The sequence below is a fragment of the Sinocyclocheilus anshuiensis genome, unplaced genomic scaffold, assembly GCF_001515605.1.
Source record: "Sinocyclocheilus anshuiensis isolate Anshui unplaced genomic scaffold, SAMN03320099.WGS_v1.1 scaffold766, whole genome shotgun sequence".
NCBI classification, from domain to species: Eukaryota; Metazoa; Chordata; class Actinopteri; order Cypriniformes; family Cyprinidae; genus Sinocyclocheilus; species Sinocyclocheilus anshuiensis.
Window position 1 is genome coordinate 313724 of NW_015546060.1, and position 20168 is coordinate 333891.

A 20168-nucleotide genomic window follows, 5' to 3' on the forward strand; every position below is an offset into this window, starting at 1 on the left:
AGACAAAACTCTGGTCTAGTTTAGATGAAGGGGTGCTTGAGTGTTAGTCTGTGGATAAACTTAAAATGTGCTCAATGTGTTGTTGATCACAGATATAAACAATTGCATTTTACCACGAAATGGCTCTCAGGTTACGATCTGTAAAATTTCAAGCTGCATTGAGATAACAAAGTATGGCACGGTGCCGTTTCTGCTGTTCTTGAATCAGCCTACACACAACCAGTTCAACAGACTTAGAAAACTAATTTTGGATCAGGTCTGAGATCTTTGAAGCTCATCTGTCTGGCACATTTTCTCCCTACAGCCCTGCGTCAGCACCTTCACCACTTGTGTTTATACACCTCTAAGACTGAGAGTGTTGTTTAAAACTGGGCTCTAACAGAACTACCTTTTGTGGGGGGTCTGACTGCAGGCGCACGTAGCATTGCGCTAACGCTATGATACGCTTGAATGGGTGATTAGAGTGACCTGCAGTGAGGTGATGGTGTGGAGGTTGAAGATGCTGGAAGGTCATGTGGTGCTGGGAGGGCTCCTTACGAGAATGTGGAGTGAAAATAAACTTAGCTGGGCATGGGGAAGAAAGGAGACAGAGAAAAGAAATGAATTGATGTGGAATTATCTCTCTAATGAGCTCATCCTTTCCTCGACCTCCTCCCAACTCACAGACTACTAGATGAAAAGCAGTGTCTATTTTAAGTGAAAACTTTAGTTAGTTTAGTTAGCTGTTAGCTAAATCAGATTGATGTAATCAGTAAATGTTTTTGTTATGGTGTTTAAAATTGTTAACGCAAGGTATTTTTTAACATTATTCTGGGTTATATTGTATTTCCACATTTCATATTTATATTTTGAGTTAGCAGTTCACAATGTGTTCCAGTTTCAGTGCTAACTTAAGCAGTGTTAAACTTGCTCTGGAACATTTTTTCATAACTCAGGCTTAAAGGTAGCTCTAACACACTTTAAGTGTGTGAAACATTGCTTAACCCAGGGTTAAAACATTTTAACAGGAGGTTTAAAGGGTTAAGCATAGTGTGAAAAGCCTTTAAGTGTCACAATTTTATCTTATGTTAAAAGCTAAAGCTAAAATTTAACCTTATGCAGTATTTATAGCTCCAAGTTCAACAATTTCAAAGGTTTCAAATGCAAAACTTCCCTGTGATTTGACACAATCCGAACCAGTGTTGGGGAAAGTTACTTTAAAAAGTAAGGCATTACAATATTGTGTTACTTCATAAAAACTTAACTAATTGCACTACTTAGTTACCTTTTATGAAAAGTAATGCATTATGTTACGTTTGCATTACTTTTTGTCACCTGAGCTGGGCTTGCTTATTTGTTTTTTAATAACAAAAACTCAAAAGTTATATTTTTGGAAACTGTAAAGGCCCTTTCACACAAAAAGTGAAATAAATAAGCCTCAGGCTGAAGGAAGTGCCTCTGCCTCTGCACCTCACTCCCAGTTACTCTCAACACAGGACAGGAGATGTGTCAGTGAACAAATGGGAAAACAAAATAACTTGCATTACTTATTTGAAAAAGTAACTCAGATATTTCATTTTAAATTAAAGTAATGCGTTACTTTACTAGTTACTTGAAAAAAGTAATCTGATTACGTAACTTGTAATGCATTACCCTCAACACTGATCTGAACAAATGTGATGTTTAACATATAGTTATGAGGAGCAAGATTTTTGGGGGGCTACCAAGTGCAAATGATCAACAAAATGTCCTTTTTAGCATTCTGTCACTTTGTCATGTCTTGTCGAGGTTGAACAGTTAGAAACTAGTTTAAGAATGTTGGGCTAAATATAAAACACACCAAATCAGTTTCAGTATAAATCCAAATGCACCATACAAACTTTTAAACACAAACTTAACTTTGAGTTAAGGCCTGTTCATACCAAAGATGATAACTATAATTATAAAATATAGCACAAAAAAGTCCATACCACAAATATAATGATAACAACAGAAGAACAATATTATTGGAATCACTTGCAGAACAATGAACAATAAAACACTGACAGCCAGTCTGAATCCATGCGACTTTAAAGAGCTTGATAATTTAAAGCAGGAGACAACGGAACTCAAGCGCTCTTATAATAAACAGAATGTTATCATCCATTGGTGTGGACTCTAATATAGTTATCGTTATAGTTACTGTTATTGTTCTTGGTGTGAACTGGCCTTTAGTCATATCACTATTCACTATTAAATCCTAGAAAGGGTCTGTGGTGTTCAACAGCGGTTTTCCAAAGTATTTTTAGCTGTAGGTCAGCACGCCCATAAATGGTTCATGCTGAGGTGCCTCCTGGGAAGGAGTTTTATCAGTACTTAAGTGCTTCATATCAAATCACGGCCTCGCAAAAGGGTTGTTGATTCTCACGGCATCCATTCCACATCAGCTCTAAAGAATTGTTTTCTATGGACTGGAACCAAAAGATTAAAACAGAACCCTCTGAGGAGGCTGACTGTCATGACTAGCGTGAAAGGCTAAGCCTTTTTTGCTTCATTCGGAACGAGTGACAACATTAAGACTTATTGATGGCTTACATTTTGCCCTCAGATAATTTTTCAATGTTTTGTTTAGGGTAGTGAATTAAGTATATTTAGCTATAATACATGTTTATGCAAAAGAATAAGTTCAATATGTTCAAATGCTAATTGGTGTCTGAAGTTATTTACATTGGAAAGCGCTTGGAACTGAATATTTAGCTTGACACTCAATATCTGTCCACAAGTGCTTTTCAAGATGTTGCTTTTCCATATAAGACCGTTGGAAATGGCCGTTGAATGATTCCACAACACTTTGAGTAAATCAACAATGTTGTATAGCAAACTAGCGCTTAGCTCCTACACAAGAGAGGAATTGTGTTGGATATCTGAGGCACTTGTGTGAGTCGGAGCTTGAATCCATTGCGTGTCTTGCCGTCCGATTTAATGACACCACTCACAGCCCAAATGACACTCAGCTTGCTGTGTACGTTTGGAAAAATAACACTTAAAGTCCTGCAACACTGAATCTCTTGTGTCACATCAAGAGGTTGAATTAGCGCTACTTGCAGCTAGCTAATCCCGTCGACGCATCTGGTTATGTTTAGCCTCTTAATCTCACTTTTTTTTTTTTTTTTGTATTTAAACTCGTTGATACACCAAAGGCAAGACTATTTAAATGAACTAGCCTATACAGAACATAGAGAAAGAATGTGTGAAGAGAGAGGGATATTTGTCAAGGTAAACAGAAAGGCTGCCCTGGGTAAAGTTGTCAACTTTAATTGCTGTTTAGAAGAAATGCTCCTCCGAATTACCACCTCTGGCTTTACTAAAACTGCCTCCAGCTTGTCTACAATGAACTGACAGAAAACTATTTCAAAAACTGCAATAAATGCCATGATAATTTACCATTTAGAAGGCGTTTCATTATTACTGTTACATTTTAGTTTCAAATTGTCACAACAGGAGACATATAATCTCGTTTTTGCTTTGCAAAACTCTACACGACAATGCTAGGGTGGTTTGCCAGGGTTTAGATGCTAAAGTGTCTTGAGGGGTTGTCCTGGTTGTGGTTAGAAGTGATACAGCAAAAACCGTCTGTTAGCATGTTACGTCACAAGGTGGTTTCTAATTGGTCCACCCCTGACATATTCTGGACTCTGTAAATATATAGGATTTTATTGCCCGTTTATTGCCTGTCAGGTGAGTCCATTTAGGCTACTTATGAAAAGTAATTAGGCTATATGAAAGTAATTAGCATTTTTTTTAGTTATCATTCATGTCTATACATCTGCAAACAACATAACTTTACACGTTTACTCCCAGATAATCCTGTTTTTGTAAGAGCTCAGACGGTGTGTTGCTGTTCTGAAAAGTGAAATAAGCACAGGCAATTGGGATCCGATCCTAAAACACGTTGGCTACGGCTACAGGAAGAGCTGCAGCCCTGCAGCAGTCTAAACTAAACAGAATAGAGGTTTAAATCCCAGTTAATCTAGATTGAAGGATGCGGTTTACTCTGGGAACTCACTGAGGGCTATCTGACCATCAGTGCTGGGTTTGTCTACGGCCTTTACGCTGGCATAAACATCCTGTTTATACTGTGAGTGAGAAAGAGAATTATAGAAACACTCAATATTTTTGTCCACATTTTACCATAAGCGAGAAAAATCAGATCTCACTAATATCTCCTTTTATTTCTCCTTTTAAGTAAAATCTATATACAAATATATAATACTTATTCATAGATATATTTATATTTAAAAAGTGTGTTTATTTAATTAATTATTACAGCGTAAATATTAGAATTTTTTTTAAAGCAAAACGATAAATGATAAAACTCCTCTGTAAAATGTAGGCCTACTGTATAAAGTCACATGAGAAATCCGTAATGATCAGGTACAATTGCAAGGATCAGATGCCAGACTTTAACTTGTGACATCCACAAATTAGACCACAAAAATATTGTTCCCTTATTTTATCCACAATGACAAATTCGTTCATTATTTCCTTAGAGCTTCAACAGCTGACCTGACCGCTATGTCCGCTGAGCCTGTGCGTGAGATAAAATGACTAATATTTGGCTTGTCATCCCAATTTGGCAGCCACCGTGATGAGTGACTACCACCTTTATGTAGAATAGCTTTTTCTATACGTTTGATATGACTTAAGCTTCGTTACACTGTATCATTTTAGACATAATTTACTGTCTAAAAGTTCTGTTCAATTATTTATCTACTTAAAGCGCACGTTTAAGAAAGTCTAATGTTGCCCCCTAGTGGTGGGTTGTTAGTGTCAAATTTAAAGTTTGCTTTAAAAACAATCATAGAAAAAATAAAATTCAATTTTGATAAATTTTTAGTTCAAATATTTCGAATACTGCACACATAGAAAACATATTATTATAGCCTACTGTCAGTAAAGTGTGCAAACATTCTAAAATGAGCTGTTTTCAACTTATCTGTATTTTAGTGTCTGTACAATGCTTTTTTTTGTGATAAGTACGGAAATCTGGCAAATAGCGGGAAATAGTGTTTGTGTTTATTTAGGCCTGACTCATTCATTTAAACTATAAGCACAACAGTTTCAGATGATTACCACATGCCAGCCAGTGACTGAATCATGTGAAAACCATTTCTGAATGTGACATTTGAGGTACAAGGAAACTATGTAATTTGCAACATGTTTGCTTTCATTTTAACAGCTGATAGAAATAGAGAACGATTGATATACAGTTAAAGAGAAGTGATAACTGCAGAATTCATGTGAAGGACATGTGAAAGTCTTGTGTTTGCATTAACATGTTCATATATGGTAACCATATTATGGTTTTATCAGTACATTTCTATGAAGGTTTAATAAATCAAAGTGAACAACGGTAAGAGGTTATTTTCATTTCAGGGGGCCACAGACATTGCCCCCTGGTGGTAGTTGATACATATGTTTGTATATTTTTTTGCACCACCAAAGGAAATTTGTAGAAGACATGTTCAAGAATTGTTCACTTTGAGTTATTTTAAGCACATTTGTTGTAATTACACTACACAGCAGCTGGCTTGTTCCCTTTCGAACGGTCTCTCCCGTTACGTTGACACGCTTATGGGGAAACTCCTGTTTACTCTGATACTAAAGCCTCATTTGTTCACGTCTGTGTAGCTACATGAACCAATGGTGCTTCAACCCGCCAAAAGGAGAGGAGCTGACCTCTATATAAGTCGGCTCTGAGCGTCATTTCATCAGAATTTTTCTCCTTCAGCAACAAAGATTATCTCCTCGCAGATCGCAAGCAAGAAGACGAAGAAGGAAAAAGCTCAGCTCAGCCTGCTGCTCGCCACAGTAGAAGGAGCCCCCAGCAGTGGAAGAAGCCAGAGCAAATTTCTGAGCAAATTTCCCAGCAAGTTTCCAGCAATGTTGTCGCAAATGTCGTTCCGTGAGTGTGGCTCGTGCAGACGGGCACAGTGAGTGTGTCTCCTGTCTGGGCAGCGCCCACGCAGAGGCTGCGCTCACTGAGTCTCGCCCTTCTCCACTCGCGGATCACCTTCTTTAATGAAGGCAGTCATCCCCGCTCTGCTCTCCCGTTTCCTCTCTCCCTTAGGAGAAAGAAACAGTGGAGCAGTGGGGTTTTAAAACTGGGCTCGAGTGAACTCATGCTGGCGAAGCCCTCACGTGCTTCACTCTCCCCCAACACCTCAATTCGCCGGTGTGCTTCACACGTGAGGATCAGCGCCCCTTGTTGGCTGTGAGCGGCTTGATTTCCTTCATCGCATCTGAGGAGGAAGCCGCCGTGGATGACTCCATGTCATTAACGGCCTCAGATGCTGAAGAGTGGGCATGTTCCGGCGAAGAGCCCACAACCCCGCCTTTGACACAGACAACATGGCCCAGCATGGACAGTGAGCTGATCCGCGTTCTATCTAAGGCTGTGGAGGATCTCAGCCTGGCTTGGTAGACTCCAGTAGAGCCCGCCCACAGCCTCCTTGACGAGTGGTACCTGAAGGAACACTGTCAACATTCCTCCCACCAACGGCCTGCTCTGTTCCTGCCGGCAGTTCACGAGGAACTCACCAGGATGTTGCGCGCCCCCTGCTCGGCCCATGTTAATATCTCTACTTCCACTGCTCTTACCACTGTTGACTACCTCAGCCCTAGCAAACAGGGCTTATTCAGCGGCTAGCCAGGCTGGCTCAGTGCTTCACACAATGGCGATGCTTCAATTGTTCCAGGCCAAACTTCTCAGCACCATGGACTAGTCCAGCCAGAGTTCTGATGCCTTTAGAGAGCTGCTCACAGCAACTGACCTGGCTCTGCGCGCTACTAAAGCCATTGTGCAGGCAATCGGCAAGGACATGGCCAATTTGGTGGCGCTTCAGCCCCAGCCTAAACCTGAGCCTGTGCTTCAGCAGCGCCCCCGGACAGCGAAACGCTACCCATTTCCAAAGCGCCAAGGTCCCCGCCACCGTGCGACGAACTTCCTTTCGAAAAACTAGAATCACATGTCATCCGGCTTCAGGCTTAGAAAACTATCCTGGATATGTCAAGTTGGGTTCTAAAAACCATAGATTGAGGTTCGCTCGCAGGCCACCTCACTTCAGAGGTGTTATTCAAACTTCGGTACGGGACAGTGATGCTCATGTTCTCCGTTCCAAAGTACAATCACTGCTTGCAAAAGGAGCCGTGGAAATAGTTCCTCTAGCGAACGGTGAGTCAGGGTTTTACAGCTGCTACTTCCTCATTCCCTTGAAAGATGGCGGGCTCAGACCTATTCTTGATCTCAGACATCTGAACCGCTTGTTTATGAGACGGCCGTTCAAGATATTAACTTTGAAACAGATATGCGAGCAAGTATGTCCCGAGGACTGGTTTCTGTTAGTGGATCTTGAAGATGCTTACTTTCATATCCAGATAGCCCCACAGACCGTTCTTGAGATTCGCATTCAAGGGAGTGGCCTATCAGTACACAGTCCTGCTATTTGGACTTTCCCTGGCCCTGCGCACTTTTACGAAGTGCATAGACATTGAGACAGATGGGAATCCGCATTTTGAACTACCTCGACGATTGGCTGGTTTTAGCCAGGTCAGAATGGGAACTCATCTCTCACAGGTCGCTGCTGCTCAGCCAACTGGAGCGCCTTGGGTTGAGAATCAGTTTAGCCAAGAGCTCTTTGTCTTCCAGCCAGCGTGTGGTCTTTCTGGGGACGGTTATCGATTCTGCCCAAATGCAGGTATGGATTACGCCGGAACGCTCCCTGACTATTCAGCAACTAGCATCGTCATTCACTGAGGGGACTTCATGTCCCCTCAGGGCTTTCCAGAGAATGCTCGATCTCATGTCGGCCGCTTCCTCTAGTCTAGACCTGCTCAACATGCGGCCCCTTCAGTACTGGCTCAAAGCCCATGTTCTGTCTCACGCTTGGCACATCTCAGGGTATCTCACATCTCACATCCCACCGCTGCATCAGAGCCTGGCTTGGTCGGCTCCAGAAGAGCCTGCCCACAACCTCCTTGACAAGTGGTACCTGAAGGGACGCCATCAACATTCCTCCCACCAATGGCCCACTCTGTTCCTGCCGGCAGTTCACGAGGAACTCACCAGCGCACCACTCTTACCACCGCTGAAGAAATAGGTTATAGGAACATGTTCTGTCCCAAGCTTGGTGCCTGGGACGTTTTCATCTCAGGGTAACCCACTGCTGCATCAGAGCCTTGGCCCCTTGAAAAAAACCATGCCCGGGTCAGGGAAGTCAGATGCCCAGTCTTCCTGGTGGCCCCACTCTGGAGGAATCAGATGTGGTTCCCCGAGTTGATTCAGCTGCTATCGGCAGCCCCTTGGCTGATACCACTGAGGAAAGACCTTCTTTCGCAAGCGAAGGGCATGATTTGGCATCCCCAGTCAGAGCTGTGGAACCTTCATGTTTGGCCCCTCGACGGGAGTCTTTGCAGCTCCCAACGAATGTAACTAAAACCATTTTGGAGGCTAGAGCTCTGTCTACAAAACGTCTTTATGCCTTAAATGGTCAGTCTTCTCTGACTGGTGTGCAGCACGAGATGAGGACCCGTCCTCTTGTGACATGTCCCAACCTTTCTACAAGAGCTGTTGGATAAGGGGTGCACCCCTTCCATGCTCAAAGTGTTTGTGGCAGCCATCATGGCAAATCATTCTCTCGTGGCTGGTCAATCAGTCGGCAGAAACAACTTAGTCGTTAAGTTTCTGAGGGGAGCTCGGAGATTGAATCTGCCTTGTCCTCATTCTGTGCCGACTTGGGACTTGTCTATAGTGCTCAGGGCACTACGGGGCCCTCCCTTTGAGCCTCTCCAGTTGGCCGACTTGCAGCCCCTGACACTTAAGACAGCCCTCCTTTTGGCTCTAGTGTCAGTCAAGCAAGTGGGTGACCTGCAAGCACTGTCAGTCAGTGCTTCCTGTCTTGAGTTTGAGCCAGACGACTGTAGAGTCATCCTCAAACCGAGACATGGCTTTGTGCCGAAAGTGCTCTCCACTCCATTTAGAGTACAAGTCATCACCCTTCTGGCACGCCACAATTCAGATGGTGAGCAGGGTCCCAATCCACTCTGCCCGGTTTGGGCTCTTAAAGTGTATGTTTTCTGGCCTGTTTAGACACTCAGAGCAGCTCTTTGTGTGATTTGGAGGGTGCTCTAAAAGGCAGCCAGTTACGAAGCAGAGACTATCTTGCTGGATAGTGGATGCTATAGCTGGCTTATGCCTCAGCGGGCTTGCAGTGCCCTATGGGTGTGAGGGCCCACTCCACCAAAGGAATGGCCTCCTCCTGGGCTTGGTCCAGTGAGATTTCTATTGGTGATATTTGTGCGGCCGCCGGTTGGTCATCACTGCCTACCTTCACGAGGTTCTATAACTTGGACATCCCTGCCCTGAAGGCATGGATTTTGTCCACTTAATTCTACCTAATCCCCTTGTAAGTGGAGAGGGCTATGTTATGTAGTCCTCAGCCTAAATGGCTTTGGTCTCATTATTGGCTCATGCTTACAGGAGCCCTCAGTAAGAGTGCTCCGGGGCTGGGCTCACAGATCAGCTTTGTTCTGCACTTGCTTATAGCACAGCACTATTGGACGTGTTCCCCATGAGCGTGTCAACACAACAAGAGAAACCGCTAAAAAGGGAACACTTGCCTGAGATAAGGGAACGAGCGTTGCGTAGGCTGCCGTGCTATAAGGCTGCACGCGAATCGATGACTGTCGCTTCAGTTGAAAGATTCTGACGAAACGTGCAGCTACACAAATGTGAACAAATCAGGCTTCAGTATCAGAGTAAACAGGAGTTTCCCCATAAGCATGTCAACGCAACGCTCATTCCCTTATCTCAGGGAACCGAGGATATGTTAGTAACCGGAGTGTTTCTTATACATTAATTAGCCATTTGGAGTGCCCAAATGACAGTTTTTCCAGAACACTTCCCTGACTGCTATTGGTTGAGAAAACAGACTGCCCTGCCTAGGGCTGCACGCTTATGACAAAAATCATAATTGTCGATTATTCCCTTGAAATTGTAATTGCGATTATTAATTACGATTATCACAATTTACATTGAATGATGTTTATACCATTGTTTGATGCAACTGCATGCTGTATTTTTATATGAAAATAAACAAGCTGAAAACACTCTAAGTGAAAAACCTTTAGTGCTTTTCTATAGTATTAAGCCTCAAATGTCAAATATACTGTACATTGGATTGGTTTCTTCTTTAAATTATAAAAAAAAGTAAAAATATGAATGGTATTTCATATTTAAGTAGAAAAAAACATCTTAAGCGTGCAGAATAACATAAGTGGACTTTGATCGATTAATTGCCGCTTTGAACGATTACGTAATTGTGGCATCCATAATTGTAATTGCGATTAGAAATTCGATTAATTGTGCAGCCCTAGCCTAATGAACGTGCGTCATTGGATGATCCAAGGTTGCCGTGTAAATGTTTGTTTCTCATTTTAAAGGCAACGAATATGATTAATTAATGATTTTATGATATTAAACAGGCTCTATTATCTCTAATAAAAGCTTTCTGGATCAATTGACATGCAAGAGTCAACAGAACTGAAATATATGAGAATCAGCTGAAATCTGCTCTCCATTAAAATGATCCTCCATCAATCTACATCTCAAGAATGTGGTTATACAGTCATATTTTTCCATTTGTCAATTGTAGCCAGAAAAAAAAAGTCAAATACAGCGGAGAAAAAGTACTATATAATTTCATCAATAAGATCTCATAATCTATTTTAGGACTTCATAAAGGTGTAAATAAAATGTAATTTGATCTATAATTTCTAATATAGAGATACATTACACTGTGAATCAGATGTTGAACTGTTTTTTATGGCTTTCTCTACATGTTGAATTGTTCCACAGCAAATTACTTGTCAACTCTTCTCAGTCAGACCACATCCTCTGAGACACTGATGCACAGGTGTTTGCAGACGTTACTGTTCATTTCTGATCTGCAACCAGTGATATGGTTTCTGTTAGTCACTAGGATTGGGCTTTGGGCAAGGAAGCATAGCTTATAGAACATCAGGGCAAAAAGACGACCTATACTGATAGACACACATTGATACACATGATGAGTTTATCTGTGAGTAACATACTCGCCACACCCCTTTCATCCTCTCCAATGAATCTCCATGTGTGATTAGTGCAACAGATCACATGGAGTCTGCCATCCAATGCCACAACAACACAGCCTGTGAGCACATGCAAGTTCCTGTTTTGTGTAATTCAGGCCTTATATACAAATCAAGATCTGTACAATAGACTAATATTGGAAGAGCTCATCTAAGGGAGGGGGGGGGGGGGTTGTTTACCAAGCCTTTGGATAAAATAAATCAATGTCATGCCAAACTGTATGTATTAGAATTGAATAGTCCAGTTTTTAAAGTTACGTAAATATCATATGGACACTTTACCAAGTCTGTGACCACTGTAGACATTGAGAGGGTAGGATTTTGAATGTTAATTTCTTCAATTTGACATTTTGTTCCCCTCTTATCTTGAATATTGATTTACATCTTTGTGCATTATGGTAAATTTAAGATAAAAGCATAATGTATTAATTTGTAGACAAAAATCAAGAAAACAAATTAATAACAGCATATAAAAACCTACCCAGATGTGGAACTAATCTAATCCCATTTTTTCCCTTAATTCCTTAAAGAGAATGTGTATTTTACTCCTTAAAACAAACTACATTCCTTTTCTAAATAATAATCTAAATAATAATAATATTTATGAATGAATCAATCAATCAATCCAAAAAGTTAGTGAAAGAATGTTTTATTCGTGGTCAATATTGTAACCAATGGAAAACTACAGAATAAAATAGAAAATACAAATAAAAATGCTCAGTTGCTCAATATGATCCCAAAGAATCCTCCAAAAACAAAGTAACATAATTGTTACTCTTACCCTAAGCGTTTGAATGGTATGAGGATGTTGAATGGTATGTCGATGATCAAATGAGACAGAGCTGTCTTAAAAATATAGCTACTAATAGACTTTGAATATCATATGACCCGTGACAGTATATATAGTATTATAACATTTGGATCTTTGACACTGACATCATCTTTTAGAGGTGCAAAGTGAAATCAAACATCTCTTGTTATATGACTTTATACTAGCCATATAAAATCTTCACGTGAAGTCAAAACAAATGCAATTTCATTCATAGTCGATAACTTTGAAAATACAAAATCTATTTTAGAACCCTCAAACTCTAAAGTATATTTTGCTTACAAATATTACCGGTGGGATGTATTTCCATTCAACACAGATATATACACGGCAGATGAGGTCCTGTATTATTAATCTGAGATGGTTTGGTGACTGTCATGAGTGTTAGCTAGTCAGAATGTATAGTTCAATAGGAGGTCTACACAACATCCGGGCATTCCACCGCTTGCGCAGAATCGGAATGGCGGAGGTAAGTGTGCTGCGGGGCTCGGGGGAAGAACAACACAATGATTAAATGAATCAGCCTCTCCGATACACTCTAACAACCAGCCGCGCATTAACGGACAGCTTAAGACCCGGCCCGTCTGATCGAGCGACTCAGAAAACGGCAAAGATAGACGGTCATTAATAAGGAGGAAGTTAAAATGGGAGCACTCCTCAGCGTTTCGCCACTCTATCTATCTCTACGTCTGTACGAGTTCACGAGCGTTTAATTCGCCAGATCGAGCGCCGTTCGAAACAACGGGAGAGCGGCGAGAGCGCTGGTGCTGAAGTGTGTCCCAGGTGCGCGAGGAGCGGGACGGATGGCAGGTCTAAAGTTTCAAAACTTCAGATACTGTCACTGCCTCCTCGACTTCCCTAAAAGTGTTTCCTTCTCGCACCGGTTCAGAGTCACGGTGCAAATGTTCAGCACTGACTTACAGGAAAGCGCCTGAGTGACTAACTTCAGTAAAGCTCACACATACAAATATACAAATGCGTTTAGCGGTTATGACGACAAGAAACTTAAGAAAAGACACTTTAAATATGTGTTGTTTATCTAGATGTTACTTATAGTGGGCTTATAGTGGTGATATGGCAGTTTCTTGAAGGTTAATATCACATTTGAAACTGTATCTATTACTTGTAAACTATGTCTACCATGATAGCCTACATTTTTGTAAGGGCTTATATTCTGAAAGATCTAATACAATTCGTAGCTTTTGTCTAATAAGTTCTGGATATCTTCTCTTGGAGCATTTACTTCACAGCTGAGTTTTGAATATATTTCACTATGCTCATCATAAAAAAATATGTCTTGAATTAGTCTAAAAGTCTGTGAAGAGTAATTAACAATAATTTTAACTACGCTATTGTGCAATTTATGCTTTCTGTGTTAAACGTTTGCAAGGATATTGTACGAGTTAACCTGTCATAAGGTTTACTGTGTAAGTACTTCATTTCAGATGTTAAGACGTAGCCTATGTGAGAAGTGTTATTGATAATCATACTGGTTTATTTATTTTCTGTCTGTCATAACTTTTATTTACCAGGTGGATTTGAGATGTTGTAACTAGTGGCTTTTACCTCCATAAATACAGGGGCTTCAAAAGATCTTTGGACACCTACGTCACTTTTAAGATTTTTTTTACGATTATTTCTGAATGCCATTGCATTAGCATCAAAATATAAAACCAATCTGCCAAAATTTATCCTAAACCTTTTCTCAGAAGTTTATTTTAGACATTTCTCCAATTAATTTTAAATTTAACCAACATTTACCAATGTAATTTTAGTGGATGTATGAAGTCAGTTCTTGTTAACATCTGGTCTTCATTTTAAACAATTATTGTTGTAACTGATTTTGATGTAATATATTTATTGAGAATTATCTGCTCTCACTGTGCTTTAAGCTGTGCGAATGGGCTCCAAGGACCACCGGCTCGGTCGTGTAGACATTTTCCACCAGGGCTATGTGGGGCCGCTGGAGGCCCTTCCCCGGGCAACCACGTTCCTAGAGGAGCAGGACAGGAGCCTGGAGGCCCTGCGGAGGCAGGCGATAAAGATGGCAACCAAGTCCCATGCAGTGAGTGGAACAATTTCTTGTTATGCATTGATAGATTGCATTAGATTCCGGTTAATGCTGATAAATAAGAGGGAAAATATGATTGTTTCGATCACCTTTCCACAGGGTGGTGAGATGCCCCTAGAGCAACTGCTGGCACTTTATGGGTACAACATGCCTGATCCTGTCCTGCAACAACAACAGGAGCCGAATGAGCTGGCAGCCAGTCTGCCTGAAATGACACTGGACAAGGTCACTATCACTAAAATAATCAAAGTATTTGTTTAAAGTAACTATCTGCGCTTATCTATCTTATTTTTAACATAAGAGTGGGTGTGACCATATGTAAATTGAATGTGCGAGGCTTCCAGTGTCATTCACTTACAATTATTTTACCTGTATAAAAGCAGTCGTTTATGCTGCCTGTTATTACAAATTGGTATTTGTATTGTAATAATTAATAAAAATAATTATTTTTATATTATCATGATCATAAACACAGTTTGTAGTACAAATAGTTTACTGAACTTTCTTATTCTTCCAGTCATTTACCTATAGCAATTAATGAATCGGAAGTCTCGCACGTTCAAAGAAAAAGCTTACCTCCATGTCGCAAAGTGTGGATAAAAAGCTATTTTTTTAAATATAGGTGTATCAAAAAAGATATTGTATGCGCTCCAAAAAGATAACCAGTCCGTTCTCAGGTGCGTAAATCAAGAAAAATTTGATCAACCAAAAAACCAAAAATGTCTGCACACTGTAAGACATACAATTAGACCAAGGCAAGGGTCTCTCACAAAAATTACTTTAATTTAACATCTACAGGCTGACAAAAATGCAAAAAAGTGAAAAGTGTCTTTAAAACAGACCAAGGAGCAGATGTTTCAGCTCATGCTTTCTTCAGTGCTCACTTCTTCAATTGATTAAATATAGGTGGTCACATTTTTTCCCCAAATGTCTATAGTGAAAAACATCAACTTTTTCTAAAAAAAAAACCACACATTACATTTTATCTAAACCTGTGGTTTTGTTTCTCACAAATGTGACTTTATTTCTTATTTAAAATTGTATCTAATAAATCTCATATCCGTTTATTAAATTATTTGATATTTCACTCTAAAGGTGTGGTAACCTTTAAAAAAAAAAAAAGAAAACCAAGAAAAAAGGCCATTTTCTTATTCAAAAGTGTAGCAATGTATTAAATTCAGCTCACACATAAGTCACTTTTAAACAAAGCAGCTTTCTGTTGGTCAACCTGGCGAATTATTGTGACCAAATTGAACCTATTGTGAAATCTTTTGCCCGCAAGTTAAATTCCCAATAGCATGGATTACTATTTAAAATTACTTGATATTGACCACAAAAATTCACAGAACAAAAATAAATGTGACTGCAACTTATCTATGAAAGTTTTTTTGCTTGTCCTCCTCAGTAGAATCTTAAAATGCTCCTTATCAATTTTTTAGGAAACTTAGAAAGTGAAACTTCTGCCTTATAACTGGAAATTAAGCAAATCTTTGTATAGGTTCAGATAGGTAAAGCTCTACTCTCAGGAGGGGAGGATGTGGACAGCCATTCCTCTGCTGATGACCTCACACTCTCTGTCACGTTGTATCTAATATATCTGTTTATTAAATTATTTGATATTTCACTCTAAAGGTGTGGTAACCTTTAAAAAAAAAAAAGAAAACCAAGAAAAAAGGCCATTTTCTTATTCAAAAGTGTAGCAATGTATTAAATTCAGCTCACACATAAGTCACTTTTAAACAAAGCAGCTTTCTGTTGGTCAACCTGGCGAATTATTGTGACCAAATTGAACCTATTGTGAAATCTTTTGCCCGCAAGTTAAATTCCCAATAGCATGGATTACTATTTAAAATTACTTGATATTGACCACAAAAATTCACAGAACAAAAATAAATGTGACTGCAACTTATCTATGAAAGGTTTTTTGCTTGTCCTCCTCAGTAGAATCTTAAAATGCTCCTTATCAATTTTTTAGGAAACTTAGAAAGTGAAACTTCTGCCTTATAACTGGAAATTAAGCAAATCTTTGTATAGGTTCAGATAGGTAAAGCTCTACTCTCAGGAGGGGAGGATGTGGACAGCCATTCCTCTGCTGATGACCTCACACTCTCTGTCACGTCTCATTCATCTGACCTCTTACAGTGTCACCTAAGAGGTACAACATCAAATTACAATGCCACTTTTTGTCCTGTACTGTCAACTCCTAAGCGAATATTCTTCTAAGCAATGTCAGTCCTTAGCAAACCTGGTTGCCTTTTTTATTTTATATTTTGTTAAAGCTGATTTTTACACAATGCACATACGTTTGGAATTTAATCATATTTGTCTGTTACATATCTTGCTGGCAACTTAAGACATTTAGTGTGTGTTAATTTTCTATGAAAAATCTATTTTCTGTTTTCAAAAATGTTTGGGCTTAACTCTTAAACGGTTCTTTACTTTACAAGGTGATGACAAAGACACTTCAGTCAGCTGCTCCGAAGATGACTCAGAAAGCACCTCGATCCCCTCCAGTGATGGCCACAAGGTAAAAAAAAAAAGATGAATGTTTTAGTTTGCTATGTTTATATTTTATTTTATTTCATTTCAATTACCAACATTTTTTATTTTTTTTTTAGCTTTTTGTCACTGCTTGTAAGACTGATTCATTGAATTTTGTTTAATACATCTCTATGACAAATCATTGTGCATGATGTGTTTGACAAGTTACATCTTTTAATAATTACATTTACGTGGCTTTCTAAATAGGGCTATATATGTATTAGGAAATTATAATGGTCCAAGAATAGAGCCCAGTGAAACCCTGTAGTTAAAAGTATCAGTAGGCCCGTGTGTGCAAAACAAATCAAAATATCAGGTTTTCTTAGCCAATACTTTCTTAAAGATTTCATGCTGGAAAACATGATCTTCATGTTTTTTTTATTCATATTTGTATTCAGCAAGGATGCATTAATTTGATCAAAGTGTAGTACTTTTGTATATCACCAGGCTTTGAGCATATTAGAATGAAGGATCATGCGACACTGAAGACTGGAGTAATGGCTGCTTTGTCATCACAGTAATAAATAAAATTTCTATTACACTTATAAATCTATTATAAATCCATTATTTTAGATATTTCACAATATTACTGTTTTTATTTTTTAATCGAAGAAATGTAGCCTGGGTGAGCATACGATATTTCTTTTAATTCATCAATAAAAAGTAGTATTGACCCCAAATGTTTCAATGGTTGTGTCTATAAAATAGAATTTATAATATTTTATAATGATTTAAAAATGTCTGCTTAATGTTAAAAAACATTGTAGTAATGCTTTTGTGCCATGTTTTGGTTATCAGGACATCATGGTGGGCCCCCAGTATCAGGCTATAATTCCTTCTCTCTGTACACACACTTTTTATGAAAGAGGTGAGTGTTTTCTCTTGTCTGGTGTCCTTTACGCTGGCTCCAGGGATGTGGTTTCAGTGGTCTGTTTTGCATAACCAACCTGCCGAGTTCCCTTGGGACCCACACCTGTTTTGTTACTGTTATCCCCAGCCTATGAAAATGAGGACCAGTTATTGTGGACCCCAGATGTGTTGTCCAGTCTGGCTGTAGAGAAGTTTTTGCTTGAAGTCCAGAGAAAAGGGAGTGACGACGGACCTACAAACACTTTGACCACAGGAGATATAATCAAAGACAATGACCAGGTTGGGTTGAATCACACAGATGCAGTACTTGTCTTTTCATACAATTTGGTGGCTGAAGCTTACTAGCAATGTTATTTTGGTATTATTTACTATTAAAGTATAGATATATTGATATTATATTTTTTATTATATATTATATTTTAATATTTGCAGTTTTTGTTTTAATTTAGGAATAACATTTTTTTTTTATATTTCTATATAGTTTTGGTAATTTTAGTGCATCAATTATTTAATTATTCACTAATTTGCCAAGACAAAATTTAAAATTTTCGTTTACTTTTAATGTAAAAAAAAAATGGTCCAAGAATAGATCCCAGTGGGACCCCTGAACTTTTATGTTAAAGTCTACATTAGGGCTGCACGATTAATCGCATGCGATATTTAACGCGCATCTTATCAGTAAAGCCGGTTCTGTAATCAGCGGTAAATCTCCATCACCTGCGTGCTTTCACACATTACACCAAATACGCAAAATAATGTTCTTTTTTAGCAACGTCATATGACCCCTTTAATCATAATATGAAAATGTACTCCCTCTGGAAAAGCATTCCATTTGCTGCGAGCAAGAGATCAAAATGTCTTCTTTTTCTTGTGAATATATGTAGTGATGTTTCAAACAATGGAATAAGAAAATAATAAAAGATATTTAAATGCTTAAGATTCTGCACTATTTTAATTCAGTAATCAAGGTTTTTATTTATTTATTTGAAAGATTTTTCTCCAAGTTATGCTGGAAAACATTATCATCAGGTTTTGCACAAACTTGTGGAGTTCATGCAGCTCTGGTGCTGCTGTCATTAAAGCAAAACAGCAACATGCCAAATATTAAGACATTCTGAAAATACATAGACACATTTTCACTAGTGGTCTCATTCTTTTTGTACCTTACTGTAACTTTTTGTCTTTAGTGGTTCATAATTGATCTTTTAGTGGTTGAACTTGCTTTCAGTGGTCTTTCATTCTATCTCTTCATTGTAGGCTCTATATGAACTAGTGAAATGCAATTTCAATGAAGAAGAGGCACTAAGAAGATATCGCTTTAATGTCAAGGTTTCCAATGGTAAGGCCTCTGTAATTCCTGCTTTTTCTCTCTTTGTTTTATTTTCTTTCTCAAACCTTATTTAGTAGGCAGTCAAAAAATTAAATCCATGCAACCATATCCCAGGATGAATAGCAGGTTAATTTTATTGTAAAAAAATAATAATAATTGTTCCAGAAGAGCTTTGTGGCTGGAGTGAGGAGGAGTGTCGTAACTTTGAATATGGTTACCGTGCCTATGGCAAGAACTTCAACCTCATACAGGCCAACAAGGTGAACCCCCAAATCTGAACAAGTTTTCTCATAATATACATTGTTTCCCAGTAGAGATGGCTGCTTATGTTCATACTTTTTTTTTTTTTTAAGAAATGAGAGTCCTTTAATGTGGTATCTCTTATTTGCCTTCACCCAGGTCCGCACGCGCTCAATCACAGAGTGTGTAGAGTACTACTACATGTGGAAGAAATCAGAGCGGCATGAGTATTTCACACAGCAGGCCACCAAGCTGGGTCGGAAAAAGTGCAATCTGCCATCTGGCAACATGTGAGTTGTTGTTTTTTTTTTGAGTAAGGACTTAAATGACTTAAAGGATGTAAATAAACAGGTTTCATTTAAATAATTTTGATTCTGTTTTAAAGTCTGTGTAAAGGCAATTCAGAGAATTGTTTCTAAACACATTATAAATGTGAGAAATGTATTGCTGAAAACACGTTACAAAGACTGTGAACTATGTAGTACTGAATTGTGGAGTTAGACCATTAAAGGGTTAGTTCACCCAAAAATGAAAATTAGACTGTGTTTTACTCACCCTCGAGGCATACTTGGTGTATATGACTTTCTTCTTTCAGACGAATCCAGTCGAAGTTTGATTTGATGTCATACAACATTCGATCTGCGCAGCACTGCTTCAAGTCGAACACACCTCTTATAGTGTTAGGGGACGGGCCTTGCTCAGTGGTTCCAGTGCGTCATCGAGACATGATTTCAGGCCCACCCAAAAAAATCCCATAAACAAAAATGGTGAAAAACTATTTAAAGGGTTAGTTCACCCAAAAAAGAAAATAAGCTTGTGTTTTACTCACCCTCGAGGCATCCTAGGTGTATATGACTTTCTTCTTTCAGATGAATCCAGTCGGAGTTATATTAAAAATTGTCCTGGCTATTCCAAGCTCTATCATTGCAGTCAGCGGGTGTTGCAGTTGAACAGTCCACAAGTCGTCAAATAAAGCACGCACATCCATAATAAAACGTACCTCACAAGACTTCGGGGGGTGAATAAAGGCCTCCAGTAGTGAATTCATGTGTTTTTGTAAGAAAAATATCCATATTTCAAATGTAATAAACACTTCTCTCACTTCCGGTATCTGTCATACGCGGAAGCCGTTCCGGCGGAAG

General features: G+C 39.1%; 1 protein-coding gene across 1 annotated transcript in view; it reads left to right on the forward strand.

Moving 5' to 3' along the window:
- The first annotated feature begins 12384 nt into the window (after positions 1–12384).
- Positions 12385–20168, forward strand: part of LOC107699399 (mesoderm induction early response protein 2-like) — a 9658-nt gene continuing 1874 nt past the window's right edge. Inside the window, exons 1-10 of the mRNA XM_016500637.1 lie at positions 12385–12443; positions 13867–14039; positions 14145–14270; positions 16080–16200; positions 16493–16572; positions 17385–17454; positions 17584–17735; positions 18714–18795; positions 18952–19046; positions 19186–19316. Coding sequence (XP_016356123.1) covers positions 13875–14039; positions 14145–14270; positions 16080–16200; positions 16493–16572; positions 17385–17454; positions 17584–17735; positions 18714–18795; positions 18952–19046; positions 19186–19316 — 1022 coding nt within the window. The 5' untranslated portion in view covers positions 12385–12443; positions 13867–13874. The remainder of the gene's footprint in view (positions 12444–13866; positions 14040–14144; positions 14271–16079; positions 16201–16492; positions 16573–17384; positions 17455–17583; positions 17736–18713; positions 18796–18951; positions 19047–19185; positions 19317–20168) is intronic.